The sequence below is a fragment of the Apodemus sylvaticus genome, chromosome 2 (genome assembly GCF_947179515.1).
Source record: "Apodemus sylvaticus chromosome 2, mApoSyl1.1, whole genome shotgun sequence".
NCBI classification, from domain to species: Eukaryota; Metazoa; Chordata; class Mammalia; order Rodentia; family Muridae; genus Apodemus; species Apodemus sylvaticus.
In genome coordinates, this window is record NC_067473.1 from 159,864,048 (window position 1) to 159,883,292 (window position 19,245).

Below are 19,245 nucleotides of genomic sequence, written 5' to 3' on the forward strand. Positions count from 1 at the left end.
TATAGGTGAACACTACCATGTACACGTGATGTGGGTGAATAGTGCTCAGGAAATATGTGGCAGTTGCCATTGTAACATACACAAACTGATTATTGTCAACTGATTCTGAGGCTAACTGTAAACAGCTTCTGATGCCAACAAGTATATCATGGTACCTGTATTTTATAGCTAATATCTACTTATAAGTGAATACACACTGTGCATACCTCCTCCCATGGGTATTATGTTCTGCCTTCTAAGAAGGACCAAAGAATCCATACTTTGTTCGTCCTTCTTCTTGAGCTTCGTTTGGTCTGTGATTGGCATCTTGGGAATTCCAAGCTTCTGGGCTAATGTCCACGTATAAGTGAGTGCATACTATGTGTGTTATTTGGTTATTGGGTTACCTCACTCAGGATGATATTTCTAGTTCCATCCATTGCCTAAGAATTTCATGGATTCATTGTTTTTCATAGCTGACTAGTATTAAACTGTGAATTCATTGATTTTAATAGCTGAGTAGTATTCCATTTTGTAAATGTACCACATTTTCTGTATCTATTTCTCTGTTGAGGGACATCTGGGTTCTTTCCAGCTTCTGGTTATTATAAACAAGGCTGCTATGAACATAAAATGCAGCAAAGAGCTTTGATCATGTGGGCACAGGGGGAAATTTAATGAACAGAATATCAATAGCTTGTGTTCTAAAATCAAGAACTAACAAACGGTACCTCAAAAAATTACAAAGCTTCTATAAGGCAAAGGACACTGTCAATAGGGCGTAAGAACATACAAAAAATCAGAAAAAGATCTTTACCAATCCTACCTCAGATCAAGGCCTCATATCCAGTATATATAATGATCCAAGAAATAAGAGTCCAAGGAACCAAATTACCCTATTAAAACTGGGGTAAGGAGCCTAACAAAGAATTCTCAGCTGAGAAATAAGAAATGGCTGAGAAGCACTTCATGAAATGTTTAACATCATTGGTCATCTGGGAAATGCAAATCAAAACAATCCTGTGATTATACCTCACACCAGTCAGAATGACTAAGATCAAAAACTCAGGTGAAAGCAAGTACTGGGAAGGATGTGGAGAAAGAGGAACACTCCTCCATTGCTGGTGGAATTGCAAGCTGGAAAAACTGCTCTAGAAATCAGTTTGGCAATTTCTCTAAAAACTGGACAAAGTACTACCCAAAAGCACAGCTATACAATTTCCGGGCATATACCCAGAAGATTCTCCAACATGTAATTAGGATACATGTTCTGCTATATTCATTGCAACCTTCTTTATAATAGTCCATTGGTGATCTTAGAGCCAGAGCCATTAGTGTTCTAGTGAGAAAATTTTCTCCTGTACCAGTGTTTTAAGGGTATGTCACTTCTTCTATGGGATTTATCATACAGTTTTATTTGGAGATCCTTCATTCACTTGGACTTGAGTTTTGTGAAGCATGATAAACCTGGATCTATTTTCATCCTCAACATGGAAACATCAAGTTAGAGCATTGGTTCAAGATGCTTTTTTTTCCATTGTATGGTTTTGGCTTTTTTTATCAAAACTCATGTCCTTATATGTGTGAGTTTATTTCTTGAACTTTGATTCAATTCTATCGATCAAGGTCTATTTTTCTATACCAATACCATGCAATTTCTGCCACTATTGTTCTGCAGTACAACTTGAGATGACAGTTTGTAATTTCTCCTGAAATTCTTTTTTTGCTCAGTATTGCTTCAGATTTCCTGAGTTTTTCTTTGCTTGTTTCTTTCTTTCTTTGTATTGTTTTGCATAGACCTTTAAAGATTTCCTCCTTAAAGGTCTATAAAAATTGTATTGAAATTGTATTGGGAGTTATACTGAATCAGTAGATTGCTTTGGCAGGATGGTCATTTCCACTATGTTATCCTACTATCCAGGTGTACAAGAGATCTTTCCATCTTCTGATATCTTCTCTGATTTCTTTCTAAAGGGATTGGAAGTGCTTGTCATACATATCTTTCACTTGCTTACTTAGAGTTACAGAAGATATTTCATGTTACTTTTAACCGTTACAAACTGTGTTGTTTTCCAAATTTCTTTCTCAACCAATTTATCATTTGTATATATAAAAAAGGCCAGCTATTTCTTAAAGTTAACTTTATTTCCACCCACTTTGCTGGAACTGTTTATCAGCTATATATGTTCTCTCAGAGAATATTTTAAGACCCCATTTTATACTATCATATTATGTGGAAATAGAGATATTTGACTTCTTTTACAATTTGTATCCCATTGTTGATTTTCTTATCACAGTTTATGTTGGATTTTCCAGATGAATTTTTATATAATTTAACAACAAACATAATTCTGAATCTTCTTTTGCAATTACTAGGCTTCTAGGTATTTTCTCTTATGATATTTTCATTGTATACTTTTTTATTAGATATTTAAAGCATTATTTAAAGCTTCTAGGCATTTTCTTTCTTCATAATTAATGCCTTCAATCCCAGCACTTGGCAAGCAGAGGCAGGAAGGTATATGTGAGTTTAAGGACAGTTTGGTCCACATAGTGAGTTCCAGGCTAGCCAAAGATACTCACTATGGCAATACATTGTCTGAAAATTTATTTTTATCCTTTGAAAAACTACACAGATGACATTTCAAGCAAGCAGTCTCTACACTGGCATTGTCTCCTATGTAACAGGAAATAAACTGAGAAAAAGGTATGAGAAAATGTAGAACTCACTATGTAGACTAGGCTGGACACAAATTCATAGTGGTCCATGAATATCTTCTTCCTAACTGCTCTGGTAAAACATATGCACCACCATGCCTTGATATTTTTTCTTGCTGATCTTACTTCAGTGTGTGTGTGTGTGTGTGTGTGTGTGTAGAGAGAGAGAGAGAGAGAGAGAGAGAGAGAGAGAGAGAGAGAGAGAGTATTTTCCTGATCCCTTGTCCAGATCCGACATAGGTGAGAAGAGGTTGTCAGATCCCAAGGAACTGGAGTAAATTAACTCAAGCACAGAAATCCCATAATCAAATAATTAGATAAAAAAAAAGGTTCTGATAGAATTCCAACACTCTTTCAAGGTAAAACTTCTGAAGACACTCAAAAGAGAAGGAAAAATTCTCAAAAAAGTAAAGGCTAAAAATAGTAATCCCAAAGCTAATCATCTATACATCATACCGATTGGGGGGAACTTCAAGCATTTCTCATAAAATCAGGAATAAAAAATAAAAGGGTGTCTGCCTTCTCTTCTCCAACTGAATATAGAGCTGCATGAATAAGATAAGAGAAAGCAATAAAAATAATACAAATACGTAAGTTAGAGGCCAGCATGTCTTTACTTGAAGCTGACATGCTTCTCTTAATGCTAGATCCTAAAACTCCACCCCATATATATTTTCTGAAAAGTCTAGCAAAGTGTCAAGATACAAAAATAATATTATAAAAATTGATAACACCTATAACCAATAACAAATATACTAAAAAGTAAATCAGGAAAACATTCCTTAAAAATAAATTCCTAAAAACGCATTTCTTGGACTGAACCTAACCAAGAAAGTGAAAGACTTCAATAATAACTACTTTAAAGCATTGGGGAAAAAATGAAATTAAAGAAGGCACCAGAATATGGAAAGACCTCTTATACTCAAGTATTCAAGAAAATACTGTTGTAAAAAAAATTTTGTAGCAAAATCAATCTACAGGGTTAGTGTAACCCAATACAAATTCCAGTGACATCCTTCATACCAATAGAATAAGCAATATTAAAATAAAAGTAATATTAAAATATAGGAATTAGTAGTGTGTATAAATTAATATTTTGGTAATTGTAAAACTTAACTGGTGAAAGTAGAGTCAAATCCTGCCTGAAAATCTAAAGGACTGATGGGAGGAGAAGGTAAGGTATGTTCAACATGGAGTAGGTACTTATATGATGATGTTGTAAAAACAGAAGGGATGCAGTGGGCCCTGTCTCTAATTCAGAGTTAAGGAGCAATGGAAATACAGAGCATATGTGCCCAGTACTTGAACTCCAAATGAAATTCATATGGCTTCCCACTAAAATAGAAGATGACATTTAAAAACACCAAGTCACATTTTTCAAACACTTTTATTAGGACTCGGTATAGAACTGTATTAAGAAACTAGGAGCCTAATGTTATTCATAGAGATAATCATATGCTCTTTCTCTCAAATAAAATATAAAGTAGAATTTAAGAGACATTAAGCATTGAATAATACTACTTGTTGTTACATCCTGTGAGGTAGGAGATAGATAGAAAGGAAAAGAAAATGTTAAAGGATGAAGACAGAGAACAGCCATAAAAAGAGAACACTTTTGAGATAATGTAGAAGCCCAGAAAAATCCTAGATGGGATGAACCAAAAAAAACTATTATATATATATATTATATATGAATATAAGAAACTATATCATTGTGCCACTGTAGAATTTCCCAATTCGGCATAAATTGCAATCTGATTATTCACCATGTCAGTGTAAATTAAAACAAAATGTAATATCATATTATAATCACAATGTTAAGGAAGGTAACCGTAACAATGACTAAGTACAGACTGCATCTTTTAAAGACTTTATTGAGGGCCCAATTATTCAAATATAATTTAAAAAATGATTGGGTAGATGATGACAAATTAATATTTCTCACTACAACAATGATTATAAAGAAAAATTCTAGATAATCTGTATGGGTATATACCAGTAGACTAATCTAGAAATTAGAAGAAACTTTACTTATCCTAGGAAAAATGATAAAAGTTCAAATTTCTATCATGAAGAGAATTTGGTGCTTATAGAATAATTTTATGTACAGAGATTTAATACTCCTCAGTGGAAAAGATTGAATAGAGCTACATTATAGTTGATTACATGTGTAAACTCCTAAAGCTATCTTAAGAAAAGCTGTAACTCAGAGAATACGTAAAGTATGCCACATTTACATAAACTGAAAATTGACAATCATACAATGTATAACGTAGGCATGGAAATAACTACTTAAGGCACAGAATAGAAATCAACACAAAGCTTATACTGAGGCTTCTCTCTGGAGAACTACAGCAAAGGAAACATGCTTGAAGTAGGGAAAAAGTGGGCTTAAACCATTATAAAAATTCTTAAGGAAAGTGGTGCAAAATGATTGTTTATATAATGAAAATTCTCTAAAGAACCTATGAAATTCTAAAACACTATTCTTCTATAAAATTTTAAGTCAAAATCAAGCAGAAAATTTATATTGGTTTTAAGAAATTACTGGATATTGAGTAGTCTCCATTAACCACACAGTGATTGATACAATGTAACAATTCACAACACATTAGAATGTCTAACGACTTAGTTAGAAACATATATTTGATGAACAGTTACATATTCTTTCAGATAACTCCAACCAGGATGTGAGATTCCTGCCATCCACTTGGAAATGCCCCTGGGCTGTGCTTGCCTTACAACACTATGGTACATGGCTTCAACAGAGAAACTGTCTCTAGGAAACAAGGATTTCTTTATACTCATAGTGTCCATATGCCTGGCAGCTTTTCATAGTGGGATGTCTTCCTCTTTAAGATAGTAAAACCCCATGAGTACACAGTTTCAGACACTTTGAATTCAAGTATTTCTATGTCCATCAAGTAATATCTTTGGAACAAACTTTACTATACCTCTATCAAAGATGATTCCAATGGGAACTTCTGTCCTGCTTTTATGGCCAAATAAAAGCAACTCAGTCTAATATGACATAAATTTGCATAAGTGAAGGATAAGCAATAACTGAGAGACAAGGTAGACTTGAAATACCTAAATGTTTCTTGATCTTAAGACGGGGTCGTATCCAACATTACAGTGTGCAAACAAACTCTTGATTTTAAAAGTAAGGAAGATATAAATAAGACTGGTTCCAAACATAATGAAAACCACTTTGGCTAAGTAGTCTTTTCTGTGCAGGCTTTGACGATGGTTGAACGATAATTTCTCCCAATGTTGCAAGGTCCAACTTTAGTTTGAACTGGGCCTGGTCTAGTAATCATGTTTAAAACAAGTCTTTAGCTAGATAAAAGAAAATACCTGAAAACTACATAGTCTAGGATATAAAGTTCTATGATTCTCTGTGACCTGTTGAATCCCTGGCCTCATATACCTTCTCCATGCCCATATTTACCATCAGAAACTTAGCCTTCCCAGTCCTGTTACATTGTTTAAAAAATGAAAAAAACAACTATGATTGAAAGAAACATTTAGTAGACACACCTAAAGTCACCTCAAGTTGGCAACTCTCTAACCTTTGATAACTGGGTTCATGGTGTCTAGTTGGCTCCAAGGATTGCAGGGACAGGTGATTAAAATACAGATGCCATTGTTTGGTGGAATGCATTGGCTTCACACCACTCTTTTGAATATTCTGACATGAATCATTTTACACAAATCACAATAAATTCCTTTGTCTTAAAGAAGTTATTTAAAGAACTTCTTTCTGGAATGGCCACCTGACCTCAGTAGGATCACATAGCATTTGGGAAGAAACATACATCCCAGTAAACCAGCACTGGAGGCCAGAATTGAAATGATTTCCACAGCTACCATTGTTTTGCCTGTGGAGCTCAGGTAAGTGGGTATAAAAGAAATCCACACACTACAGAAAACCAGCATGCTGAATGTGATTGTTTTAGCCTCATTGAAGGTGTCAGGTAGCCTTCTAGCCAGAAAAGCAATAAGCAAGCTGAGACTGGCCAGAAAGCCCAAGTACCCCAGAACACAATAGAAAGCAAGAGTGGACCCCTCGTTACATAAGAGGATGATTAGCCCATACTCTGACTGCATGTCAACATCAGGGAAGGGAGGATATGTTCCCAGCCAGACTGCACAGATGCACACTTGAATGATGGAACCACAGCTGACTATAGCATTTGAGAGTCGGGTCACAATCCACATTTGTAAGGTGCTTCCTGGTTTGATGACTTTGAAGGCCACAACCACAATGAAGGTCTTTGCCAAGATAGCAGAAACAGCAACGGAAAATACAACCCCAAAAATCATTTGTCTTAAGACACAGGTGACTGTTCTAGGTCGGCCAATGAATATCAATGAGCAAAAGAAACAGAGCATTAAAGAAACAAGGAGGACATAACTGAGATTTCTGTTATTTGCTCTGACAATGGGTGTGTCCCGATAGCAGATAAATAATCCTAAAATCATGGCTGAAAAGACACATAAACTAATGGCCATGGAGACCAAAACAGCTCCCACAGTATCTTCATGGGACAAAAATGCTAAAATTTTAGGGAGACATTGATTCCTCTGCTTATTTGGATACTGATCTTCAGGACACTTGAAGCATTGATCCATATCTGAAAATGAGGCAGATCATTGTATTACATTCAACCTGTAAATCTCCAAATGTACCTATGAGATCTATATCTTGCACACAGAAATTGTTGAATTCTCAAGAAAATGTCTGTGGATATATTCACTGAACCATGATATTGGAAAACAATAAATAAATAAGTTTTTTTTCTGAGAGACAAATACAGATACACTGTATTCATAATATATTCAGAAAGTGAGTGGACTTGAACAATATGAGAGAATGAGAAATGTTGAAATGATGTTGAGGGGAAATCAGACAATATGAAAATTATATTTGATTACTTATGAAAGAAAGTTGACTTTGAAGATTTTACTATTTTTCTCTTTGTTCCATTTGTTTATAAAATATTTATTACTTTAATACATTATATATGCATATCATGTATTTTAATCAAGTCTACCCCAATTTTATTCCCATGCAACTCCTTCTCTCTGTCCCTCCAATATTTTTTCTCCCAACTTTATTTCTGGCATTTTTTCCCACTGAGTTCACTTCATGCTACCTGTATGCATATCAGTATAGGGCCATCGATTATAGCATGAGCAGGACCACATATATGAAACAAACAGACAGTCAGACAGACAGACCTCAATCTTTAACTCCAGCAGCAATCAACTACCAATAGCTTCTAGCTTGAAGTGAGAGTTTGTGATCCTGTTCCCCATCCATGGTGGTATTTTGTCTGCCTTGATATGGCTTCATCTGGTACATGCCTCTGTGAGTTTATGTGCTTCAGGACCTTGCCATTTCTGCCAAATAATGCTTCCCTACAGATCTCCTCTCTGTGGCTCTTATGACCTTTCTGCCTTCTCTATCATGGCGCTCTAATCCCTGAGAGCTATTGGTTGTTGTTATTATGGAAGGTGCCAGGAGACATCTAGGAGAAGCTAAGAACTAGCAGGTGACCTTCTGAGATGTTTTCACTGTGGACTATAAAGTCAACATGCATTTCCCCTTCTAGTCAAGGCTGAAGGAATTACATAAGAGGAAAGGTCTCTGCTATTAATATGCTTTTCCTATTATTATGCATACACACAACCACAGAGAAACACTCATACATACATACACACACACACACACACACACACACACACACACACACATCACCATACCTTAGACCTTTGGGGGAGATTTATGCAGAATTACTCTTTTGCAGTGATTCTATATAGAGAAAGAGATGAATCCTTAATGTGCAATGATGATCCAGTAAGAATCCCTAAAAGTTTACTAATTAGTATGCCCCATACAATAGGACTGCTATTAAGTCCTCTCTGATATTAAAACTACAATGAAAATTCTGCCAGTCTTCAACTGTAACCAGTAAATTGATTCTGAGATAGAAAGCAGTTATCTACAACTTAGAAAATATTCTAAGAAGTTGTAAAAGAATTAAACAAAAGTCATGAAAAGGGAACTAAATGTAGTTTAGGTGCAAGGATAGAAAACAAAATATTGACTGGGTTTATCTATCCAAAACTTAAATATTAACAGTTACAAAATTATGGATTTTAGGCAGCGCAGATAGTCAGGAACAATATGAGTCATCCAGTACTCCCAGAGGAACCTGGGAGAAAACCATTCACCAAAGAGTACACATGGAGTTACCCATGGCTCCAGACACATAGGCAGCAGAGGATGGTCTTGTTAGACACCAGAGGGAGGAGAGGCCCTTGGTCCTGGAAAAACCTGAGGCAGTGGTGTAGAGGAAGACCAGGTCAGGGAAGCAGGGGGGGTTGATTGGGGAAAAGGAGATGGCTTATGAGATTTTCAGGTGAGGGGGGAAACAGGAAAGAGGACAACATTTGAAATGAAAATAAAGAATATATCTAATATAAAAATTATGGATTTTAAATTTCAATGAACCTGTACTGCTAATGACAGATAAAATATGTTGCATTTTAATGGATAGATATGTAAACAATCTCTGTTGTAAACTTCTTATTCAAATAGTGATTTGAATTTATGTTTGTACTTTTAGTGAACTTCTGTGAAAAAGGACTTGGTTGGAAAAACATGTGCTCTATTTGCATAGAATCAGTGTAAAACACTAGGAATGAATATCTTGGAGGCCAATACTACATCAAAGCAGGAGGTGAGAACAAGATGGGAAGGAGAAGAACAGCACAGTAGAATAACTTAGAAATTATAAGTGAACTTAAAGATTAAAAGGAAACTTAGAAATTGGGAAGAACATTTTTTTATTCGATGTATTCTTTATTTACATTTCAAATGATTTCCCCTTTTCTGGGTCCCCACTCCCCGCAAGTCCCATAAGCCCTCTTCCCTCCCCCTGTTCCTCCATCTACTCCTTCTCACTTCCCTGTTCTGGTATTCCCCTATACTGTTGCATTGAGTTTTTCCAGAACCAGGGCCCACTCCTCTGATCTTTTTGGACATCATGTAATATGTGGATTATTTCTTGGGTATTCCAAGTTTCAAGGTTAATATCCACTTACCAGTGAGTGCATACCATGATTGATCTTTTGAGACTGGGTTACCTCACGTAGGTATGATGTTCTCCAGCTCCATCCATTTGTCTGCGAATTTCATGAATTCATTGTTTGTAATGACTGAATAGTACTCCATTGTGTATATATACCACATTTTTTGTATCCATTCCTCTATTGAGGGACACCTGGGTTCTTTCCAGCTTCTGGCTACTACAAATAGGGCTGCTATGAACATAGTGGAGCATGTGTCCTTATTACATGCTGGGGAATCCTCTGGGTATATGCCTAGGAGTGGTATAGCAGGGTCCTCCGGAAATGCCATGCCCAGTTTTCTGAGGAACCGCCATACTGATTTCCAAAGTGGTTGCAACATCTTACAATCCCACCAGCAGTGGAGGAGTGTTCTTCTTTCCCCACATCCTCGCCAGCACCTGCTGTATCCTGAATTTTTGACCTTAGCCATTCTGACTGGTGTGAGGTGAAATCTCAGGGTTGTTTTGATTTGCATTTCCCTAATGCTTAATGATGTTGAACATTTCTTAAGGTGTTTCTGAGCCCTCCAAAGTTCTTCATGTGAAAATTCTTTGTTTAGCTCGGTACCTCACTTTTAATGGGGTTATTTGGTTCTCTGGTTTGTACCTTCTTGAGTTCTTTGTATATATTAGATATTAGCCCTCTGTCGGATTTAGGGTTGGTGAAGATCCTTTCCCAATCTGTTGGTTGACGTTTTGTCCTTTTGACAGTGTCCTTTGCCTTACAGAAACTTTGTAGTTTTATGAGGTATCATTTGTCAATTCTTGATCTTAGAGCATAAGCTATTGGTGCTCTATTCAGGAACTTTTCCCCTGTGCCCATGTCCTCAAGGTTATTCCCCAGTTTCTGTTCTATTAGTTTCAGTGTGTCAGGTTTTATGTGGAGGTCCTTGATCCATTTGGAGTTGAGCTTAGTGCAAGGAGATAAGAATGGATTGATTCGCATTCTTCTGCATTCTGACCTTCAATTGAACCAGCACCATTTGTTGAAAAGACTATCCTTTTTCCACTGGATGCTTTCAGCTCCTTTGTCGAAGGTCAAGTGACCATAGGTGTGTGGGTCCATTTCTGGGTCTTCAATCCTACTCCATTGATCCACTTGCCTGACATTGTACCAATACCATTCAGTTTTTATTACTATTGCTCTGTAGTAAAATTTGAGGTCTGGGATACTGAATCCCCCTGAAGTTCTTTTACTGTTGAGAATAGTTTTAGCTATCCTGGGTTTGTCGTTATTCCAGATGAATTTGAGAATTGCTCTTTCTAGCTCTATAAAGAACTGGGTTAGGATTTTGATGGGCATTGCATTGAATCTATAGATTGCTTTTGGGAAGATGGCAATTTTAACTATATTAATCCTGCCAATCCATGAGCATGGAGGATTTTTCCATTTTCTGATATCTTCTTCAATTTCCTTCTTCAGAGATATAAAGTTCTTGTCATATATGTCTTCACTTATTTGGTTAGAGTCACCCTAAGATACTTTAAGCTGTTTATGGCTATTGTGAAGAGTGTCATTTCCCTAATTTCTTTCTCACTGTGATTATCCTTTGAGTATATAAAGGCTACTGATTTGCTGGAGTTGATTTTGTAGCCAGCCACTTTGCTGAAGTTGTTTATCAGCTGTAGTTCTCTAGTAGATTTTTTTGGGTCACTTAAGTATACTATCATTTCATCTGCAAATACTGATAGTTTGACTTCTTTCTTTCAAATTTGTATCCCTTTGACCTCCTTATGTTGTCTAATTGCTCTAGCTAGAACTTCAAGAACTATATTGAAAAGATATGAAGAGAGGGGGCAGCCTTGTCTAGTCCCTGATTTCAGTGGGATTGCTTCAAGTTTCTCTCCATTTAGTTTGATGCTGGCTACCAGTTTGCTGTATATTGCTTTTACTGTGTTTAGATATGGGCCTTGAATTCCTGTCCTTTCCAAGACTTTTACCATGAAAGGATGCTGAATTTTGTCAAATGCTTTTTCAGCATCTAATGAAATAATCATGTGTTTTTTTTTTCTTTGAGTTTGTTTATGTAGTGGATAGCATTGATGGATTTCCTTATATTGAACCATCCCTGCATCCCTGGGATGAAGCCTACTTGATTCTGGTGGATGATTGTTTTGATGTGTTCTTGGATTCGGTGGGCAAGAATTTTATTTAGTATTTTTGCATCGATATTCATAAGGGAAATTGGCCTGAAATTCTCTTTCTTAGTTGGACCTTTGTGTGGTTTTGGTATCGGTGTAATTGTGGCTTTGTAGAAGGAATTGAGTAGTGTTCCTTCTGTTTCTATTTGGTGGAATAGTTTGAAGAGTAGTGGTGTTAAGTCTTCTTTGAAGGTCTGATAGAATTCTGCACTGAAACCATCTGGCCCTGTGCTTTTTATGGTCGGAAGGCTATCTATGACCCTTCTATTTCTTTAGGGGTTATGGGTCTCTTTAGATGATCTATTTGATCCTGATTTAATTTTGGTATTTGGTATCTGTCTAAGAAATTGTCCATTTCCTCCAGATTCTCCAGTTGTGTTGAGTACAGGTTATTGTAGTAGGATCTGATGATTTTTTTTGAATTTCCTGGGTTTCTGTTGTACTATTTCACTTTTCATTTCTAATTTTGTTAATTTTGGATACTTTCTCTGTGCCCTTTGGTCAGTCTGGCTAAGGGTTTATCTATCTTGTTGATTTTCTCAAAGAACCAGCTCGTAGATTCATTGATTCTTTGTATGGTTCTCTTTGTTTCCACTTGATTGATTTCAGCCTGAGTTTGATGATTTCCTGTCTTCTCCTCCTCCTGGGTGAATTAGCTTCTTTTTGTTCCAGGGCTTTCATTTGTTCCATTAATCTTCTAGTGTATGCTCTCTCGAATTTCTTTTTGGAGGCACTCAAAGCTATGAATTTTCCTCTTAGCACTACTTTCATTGTATCCCATAGATTTGTGTATGTTGTGCCTTCATTTTCATTAAATTCTAAAAAATCTTTGATTTCTTTCTTTATTTCTTCCTTGACCAAGGTATAATTGAGTAGAGTATTGTTCAGTTTCCATGTGTATGTGGGCTTTCTGTTGTTTTTATTGTTATTAAAGACAACTTTTACTCCATAGTGATCTGATAGGAGGCATGGGATTATTTCAGTCTTCTTATATTTGTTGAGGTCTGTCTTGTGACCAACTATATGATCGATTTTGGAGAAGGTACCGTGAGGTGCTGAGAAAAAGGTATATTCTTTTTCTTTTGGGATGAAAAGTTATATATATATATATATATATATATATATATATATATATATATATATTAAATCCAACTGGTCCAAAGCTTCAATTACTTTTATTGTGTCCCTGTTTAGTTTCTGTTTTCCTGATCAGTCCATTGATGAGAGTGGAATGTTGAAGTCACCCACAATTATTGTGTTAGGTGCAGTGTGTGCTTTGAGCTTTAGTAAAGTTTCTTTTATGAATGAGGGTGCCCTTGTATTTGGAGCATAGATGTTCAGGATTGAGAGTTCTTCTTGTTGGATTTTTCCTTTGACCAGCAAGAAGTGACCTTCCATGTCTCTTTTGATGACATTAGGTTGAAAGTCAATTTTATCTGATATTAGAATGGCAACTCCTGCTTGTTTCCTGAGAACATTTGCTTGTAGAATTGTCTTCCAGCCTTTTACTCTAAGGGAAGTGCTAAATGCCAGAGGCTACAGTTTCTGGCCTCTAAAGGAACTGAGAGAGGCAAGCCAGCTACCACTGCAAAGTAACTCAAACTTAAGTCAGGTAAATGTTTTATTATTGAAAAGCATCTATAAATATTTCAAAAAACAAGCCTTGGTCTCTACCCACCACCACCTAATTCTTTAACAACTCAGCTAAATCCAAGAGAGAACCAGACTGCTAGAGCAGTCTCTAACAGGAACACTTAGAAACTAAATCTTCCTAACATTTACTGATATCTATGTTTAGGAACTGTGATATTTTCTTTTGATTCTTTCATTTTTGGTTTTTACCCAAGAATGTATCATTGTTCTAGAAATAAAGCTGAAGCCAGGACATTTTAGGTGAATAGTTTTTCTTAGGAGACAAAACACTTGTTTTGGATGAGTTCCTTAATATCCTGGATTAAACTCTGATTAGAAGTTTATCACTGGCAAAATTTTATGGTAACAATTGCATGATCTGTGGATACAGCTGAGTCTAGGGCTGCATATAAGCCTTTAGGTTCTATTCCCAGCACAAAAATGTGTTAAATGCATGATGATGATAGAAATATTTTTCTCAGAATTATTTAGTAAACTAGAATCATATCACCCAATTAAAATCTTAATTTTCAGTAAATGTAAACATGCACATCACTCACATCACCACACATCACTCAGAACTACACACATCACTCACAGCTCTGGACTTCATTCACAGCCCCAAACATCATTCATCCCCTGGGATCTCTCAGTGGCCTCATGCTGGCTTAGCATACCAGGGAATGCATAATGAGAGCTCCCAAAAGAATCAAAGTATTTCCAAAGGAAACACTGAAATCATACAGGAAATACTTATTTAATCATAAACAAATGCTTATGGAGTTACTATAATTCACCAAAAGGGGTGGGATCAGGGTCCCAGTATCCCATTGTCCCAGGGTTCCAGGAATGGACTGCTGTATCTGCCATCAATGTCACTCTGATACATTCTTTTTACCACTTCCTCTCACTTGACAAATCTGTATTTTGTTTCAGCTGTCTCTAGATTTTATGATCATAGCAATTTATATTGTCTCTAAGCAGTATAATTTCTGTGTAAAAAAATTGCTTATATTAATATTTATCACAAGCATGACATAAGGTCATGCTCTATAATGCATCTCATACTTTAGGGTATACAGGGAGCACTAACTGTTTACAGTATATAGAGAACACTAACTTTACTCATTAATACTGCTATAGCTGTAATAGAACCAGTAGTGAAAAGCAGGGATACAAAGAAAAGAAAATTAAACTCAACGCAGATGTGCAGAAGACAAAGCTGGACTAGATACAGAAGAATACTCTGGTGGTAATAGTCACACAGGAGGCTCAGCCAGGAGGATTGCTGGGAGTCCAGGAGTTTGAGACCAATGCACACAGCATAGCAAATAAAACAGATAAACATCAGTAACAAAAATGACTGGGTTAAGATCAACATTTTTGTATGATTTTTGTTTTGTTTTTCAAGACAGGGTTTCTCTGTTCAGCCCAGGCTGTCCAGAAATTCGCTCTGTCCTGTATCAGGATTGCCTTGAACTCTGAGATCCACATACTGAGAGTTGGCATTAAGAACTTTGCCACACCCACCCAACATTAGTTTGTTTTAAAGTATTGAGAGTTAGCTGCATAAATATAACTGTCTTCAGGTGTTCTGTTATAACCCCTATCTTGTGGCTCATCATTTCCACATTCAGAACGATTTCTAGAAATTTCCATTCAGAACCATTTTACAAATACCTGTTTCATTTGTAATCTCTCCATCGGGACATGGGACACAATCATAACAACAGAATAAATTCCAACTGACAAGTGTTTTCCTAAATCCAAGTAGACAACTTTGACTGCAAACAGATGAAGGTATCTGTATAGAAGACATGGAAGGAACAAAGGCCATCAGCTCATGACATTCAGTATTAGCATCCAGATGGTAAATTTCAGCAGGATATCTGTGTAGTATAAAAAACAAGAAGTACCATGCTTTTAGAGAGTGTGAAACCAAAGTGTCTGTTTCTCCCTTTGCCTAATTCTTCTTTTGAACTCTTGCTTTTTTTATTTCATTGTTTGATTGATTTTCTTGCTTTTATTTATTTCATTTGTTTCATATAATTTTATCATGTCCTTCCCCTCCCATATTTCTGTCCAGGTCCTCTCCCTCTCTCATCCTGCCCAAATTTGAGTTCTTTCTCAAAAAAAAAAAAAAAAAAAAAAAAGACTGAAATCACCAAAACTCAACGAAGCATCAAAACCTTGAAAATAAAGTACAACAGCAAAAGAAAGCAAAACAAAACTGTAACCAAATAACAATATGTATTTATTGTGGATTACCTTCTTGTGCAGCCCAGCTACTCCTAAATATGAGACCTGCCTTGGGGTGGTTGATGTACCCAGTGTTTTGCATTGAAAAAAACTTATCAGGTCTCTTGACAACCATAATGTCCCACATTACCACATATCACCTCTTTTTATGACATCATAGAGATGCTCATGGTGAACAGTTACAACAGTAAGGATATGAGTGTGTCTGCAGATTTACATTCAAATCCAGAAATACCTGTCACAGGATATTTAATAACACTGTGAACCCTGAGATTGTGTTATTTACTGAAAAATTTGTTTCTAGTTGTGCTATGGCTCAGTCCTAGAATATAGCCTTAATCCCAACTAAAGACGGTAGTTAGTTTGTAAAATAAAGCACCCATGATTGAAAATAACTTCTAATTGAGGGGCAGGCAAAGTGACAAATCAGAGAAAGATTTGACAGAATGAGTCAAAGATAGGAAACACCCAACTCTCTTAGAATAGACAGGAAAGAGAAACAATTTGCTAGGGTGCTAGCTTCTACAATCAGGTATTGAGGTGGGACACAGTGACAGCTGAAGGACAAAGGATGAAGACCTCTGGCCATTAATACTCTTACTGTTCTGGGGCCCAGAAACTGATAGCTTCTGGCTATTTAGCTCTCTATTCTGGTGGTAGACGCTGATAGCTTTTGGCAATTAACTTGGTTTTGCTTATCCTAGGCAAAAAGCTGATGACTACTTGCAATTGACTCCTGCTGCATCAGGAGGTGATTAAGAAAAGAAACTTAATTACTTGGGCTCATTAGACATTGACTTAGGGGCCTCTTGCTAAGCAGAAAAGAGGCTCAAATTTGGTTAACTCTTCCCTATCCAGATAAAAAAGAAGGAACAAGAGAAAGAAAGAAAGAAAGAAAGAAAGAAAGAAAGAAAGAAAGAAAGAAAGAAAGAAAGAAAGAAAGAAAGAAAGAAAGAAAGAAAGAAAGAAAGAGAGAGAGAGAGAGAGAGAGAGAGAAGAAAGAAAGAAAGAAAGAAAGAAAGAAAGAAAGAAAGAAAGAAAGAAAGAAAGAAAGAAAGAAAGAAAGAAAAAGAGTAATGAAGAAAGAAAGAGAGAGACACAGAGAGACAGAGAAACAGAGAGAGAAATGAGGGAGAGAAGGAAGGAGGGAGGGAGGAAGGGAATGAAGGAAGGAAGGAAGGAAAAGGAAAAGAAAGAAGGAAGAAGAAATTAAGGAAGGAAAGAAGAAAAGAAGGAATGGAAGAAAAGAAAAGAAATTAAGAAAGTTAAAGTAAGGGACACCGACAGACAAACATACATTGGGAGAAACAGAAAGATACTACTCCAAGTCTTTATTTTTGCTTTCAGTTTTTTATACATTTTTTGTTATGAAAATCCATGTAAAAATTATATCATACATAAAATGGTAAGAAAAAAAAAAGGAATTACAGCAGAAAGGATATTATAAATTCAAAGCAGTGTTTCATTGTATCAGTTCATTATAAGTTCAAAGCAAAAGTTTCATATGGCCTTGCTTTTCCAAAGTGAACACCTGTAGGATATTTCTTGGATCTATGATTGAATAAATGTTTTCTCATTGATCATTAATGTTTCCAATCTGTTTTTCCCCTAACACAATTAGTCCATGAAACATGAAGGTATATAGAGTTCTATTTGCAACTTTTATTTTATAGGGACATTGAGAATACTTGTATCAATTTAGGAGCTCTTTAAAATCATGATCAGCATTAGAAAATCATCAATTCATCAAAACAGCATTATTACATGAAAGTACATCTTCATATTGATTCTGAAGGAAATATATCCAATAGAATGGGTAAATACACAGGAAATCATTAAGCTATATAATACGGTGAGGAAAGAGGGGTAATATCTAAGTCAAAGTCTCTGGGGTCATTGCCTCTCAGAGTGTACCCATTACAACAATTCAAAACTGTGGACTATGTCCAGAAATTTTACACACTTCTCATAGCATTTCCTAGATGACTTCTGCTAGAAACATAAAGGAATGGTGCATGAAGATTGGGGGGCAATGAGTTTTACTTGCACAGTTGTACAGAGACAGGTTGTAGAGAGTACAAGCTAGACAGAGGTAATGACAGAACCAGAAGAACTTGAAAAGGAGCCAAAAGATTAGAACATATTTCTAAACTTAGTATGAATCGAAGCAGAGCAAATTCAGTCAGAAACTGAGAGAAGTCAGATTGAAACAATCAGCTTGAAGAAGAAATTGGGCCAGAATGCCTGAGTTGAACCAGCCAGCCAGAACTCAGAAAGAGATAGACGGGGAGCTTCTTCAGCATTGAGTCTCAAAGGCTGTGAATGTGAACGTTATGGAACTAGAATAGACTGTAGGAGTCTAGAAACATCCTGAAATAGGATTAGGATAGGAGATGGAGGCAGTAAGCCTCAGAGATGACAATTAACTTCATAAAAATCAAAGTTATATTTAGAAATCCTTATTTGGAAAGACTAGTTTCATCCACATGTCTATATTTTATTTATTTACTGAAGGCAGTTACTTCCACTAAAGCCTTGACCACTATGATCCATCCAAACAGCTGTCCAAGATGTTGTTTGTTTTTTTCTTTTTTCTTTCTAGGTAGGCCATGGCTGTATCTGATCATTACAAGAATGAAGCCATCTGAAGAATTAATCCAAAATGAATCAGTAATTCTTACAGTGATTCGTAGGCAGAAAGTATTCAGCATTATAAAGGACAAACTAAGAGCACTCTCAGCCTGACTGCACTCAGCATTTCCTTAACCCTGTTCTCTGAGGACTTCTACTCTTAGCACAGCACACAATGCTTGTGGGACTGTGGCATGTGTAGCTTAATTGGGCAAGGCCATTCTGGACATTCAACTCCATAATCCTGTGGCCATCAGTCATATGTGGCATGACCCATGCCCTAGTGTTCTGGCTGGACTCTACCTCTGCAGTCACCTGGCTACAGACAGCATTTCCCTGCACCTCCTTGCTCTCTTTTATCCAGCTCCCTCATTTCTCTCTCTCTCTCTCTCTCTCTCTCTCTCTCTCTCTCTCTCTCTCTCTCTCTCTCTCTCTCTCATCTCTCTCTCTCTCTCTTTCACATGCTCATTGCCATCCCTCATCTCTCTATCTTCTTTTTCTCCTTTCTCATTTTCTTCTTTTAATAATAAAGCATAAAACTATGAACTGTCTCTTTTATTAAACCTGCTGTGTAAAAGCACAGAGCAAGCCTCTGCATTTCCAGCCTCCATGGGAAAGGATCAAAGCCAGCCTCCACTCAGCCCCACCCATAACAGGTATTCAGAGCTGTGTGAACAGCCAGGCCCACTAGCCCTGCAGCTCCTGTCCTGTGGGCCTTCAGTATGTTTGGTCCTGCTGGTGTTCC

The 19,245-nt window shown here is 36.5% G+C and overlaps 1 protein-coding gene across 1 annotated transcript in view; it reads right to left on the bottom strand.

Moving 5' to 3' along the window:
* Positions 1-6,271: 6,271 nt before the first annotated feature.
* Positions 6,272-19,245, bottom strand: part of LOC127677658 (vomeronasal type-2 receptor 26-like) — a 49,558-nt gene continuing 36,584 nt past the window's right edge. The window contains exons 5-6 of the mRNA XM_052172690.1: positions 15,291-15,414; positions 6,272-7,334 (exon numbers count right to left, since the gene is read on the bottom strand). Of these exons, the coding sequence (XP_052028650.1) occupies positions 6,442-7,334; positions 15,291-15,414 (1,017 nt within the window). The 3' untranslated portion in view covers positions 6,272-6,441. The remainder of the gene's footprint in view (positions 7,335-15,290; positions 15,415-19,245) is intronic.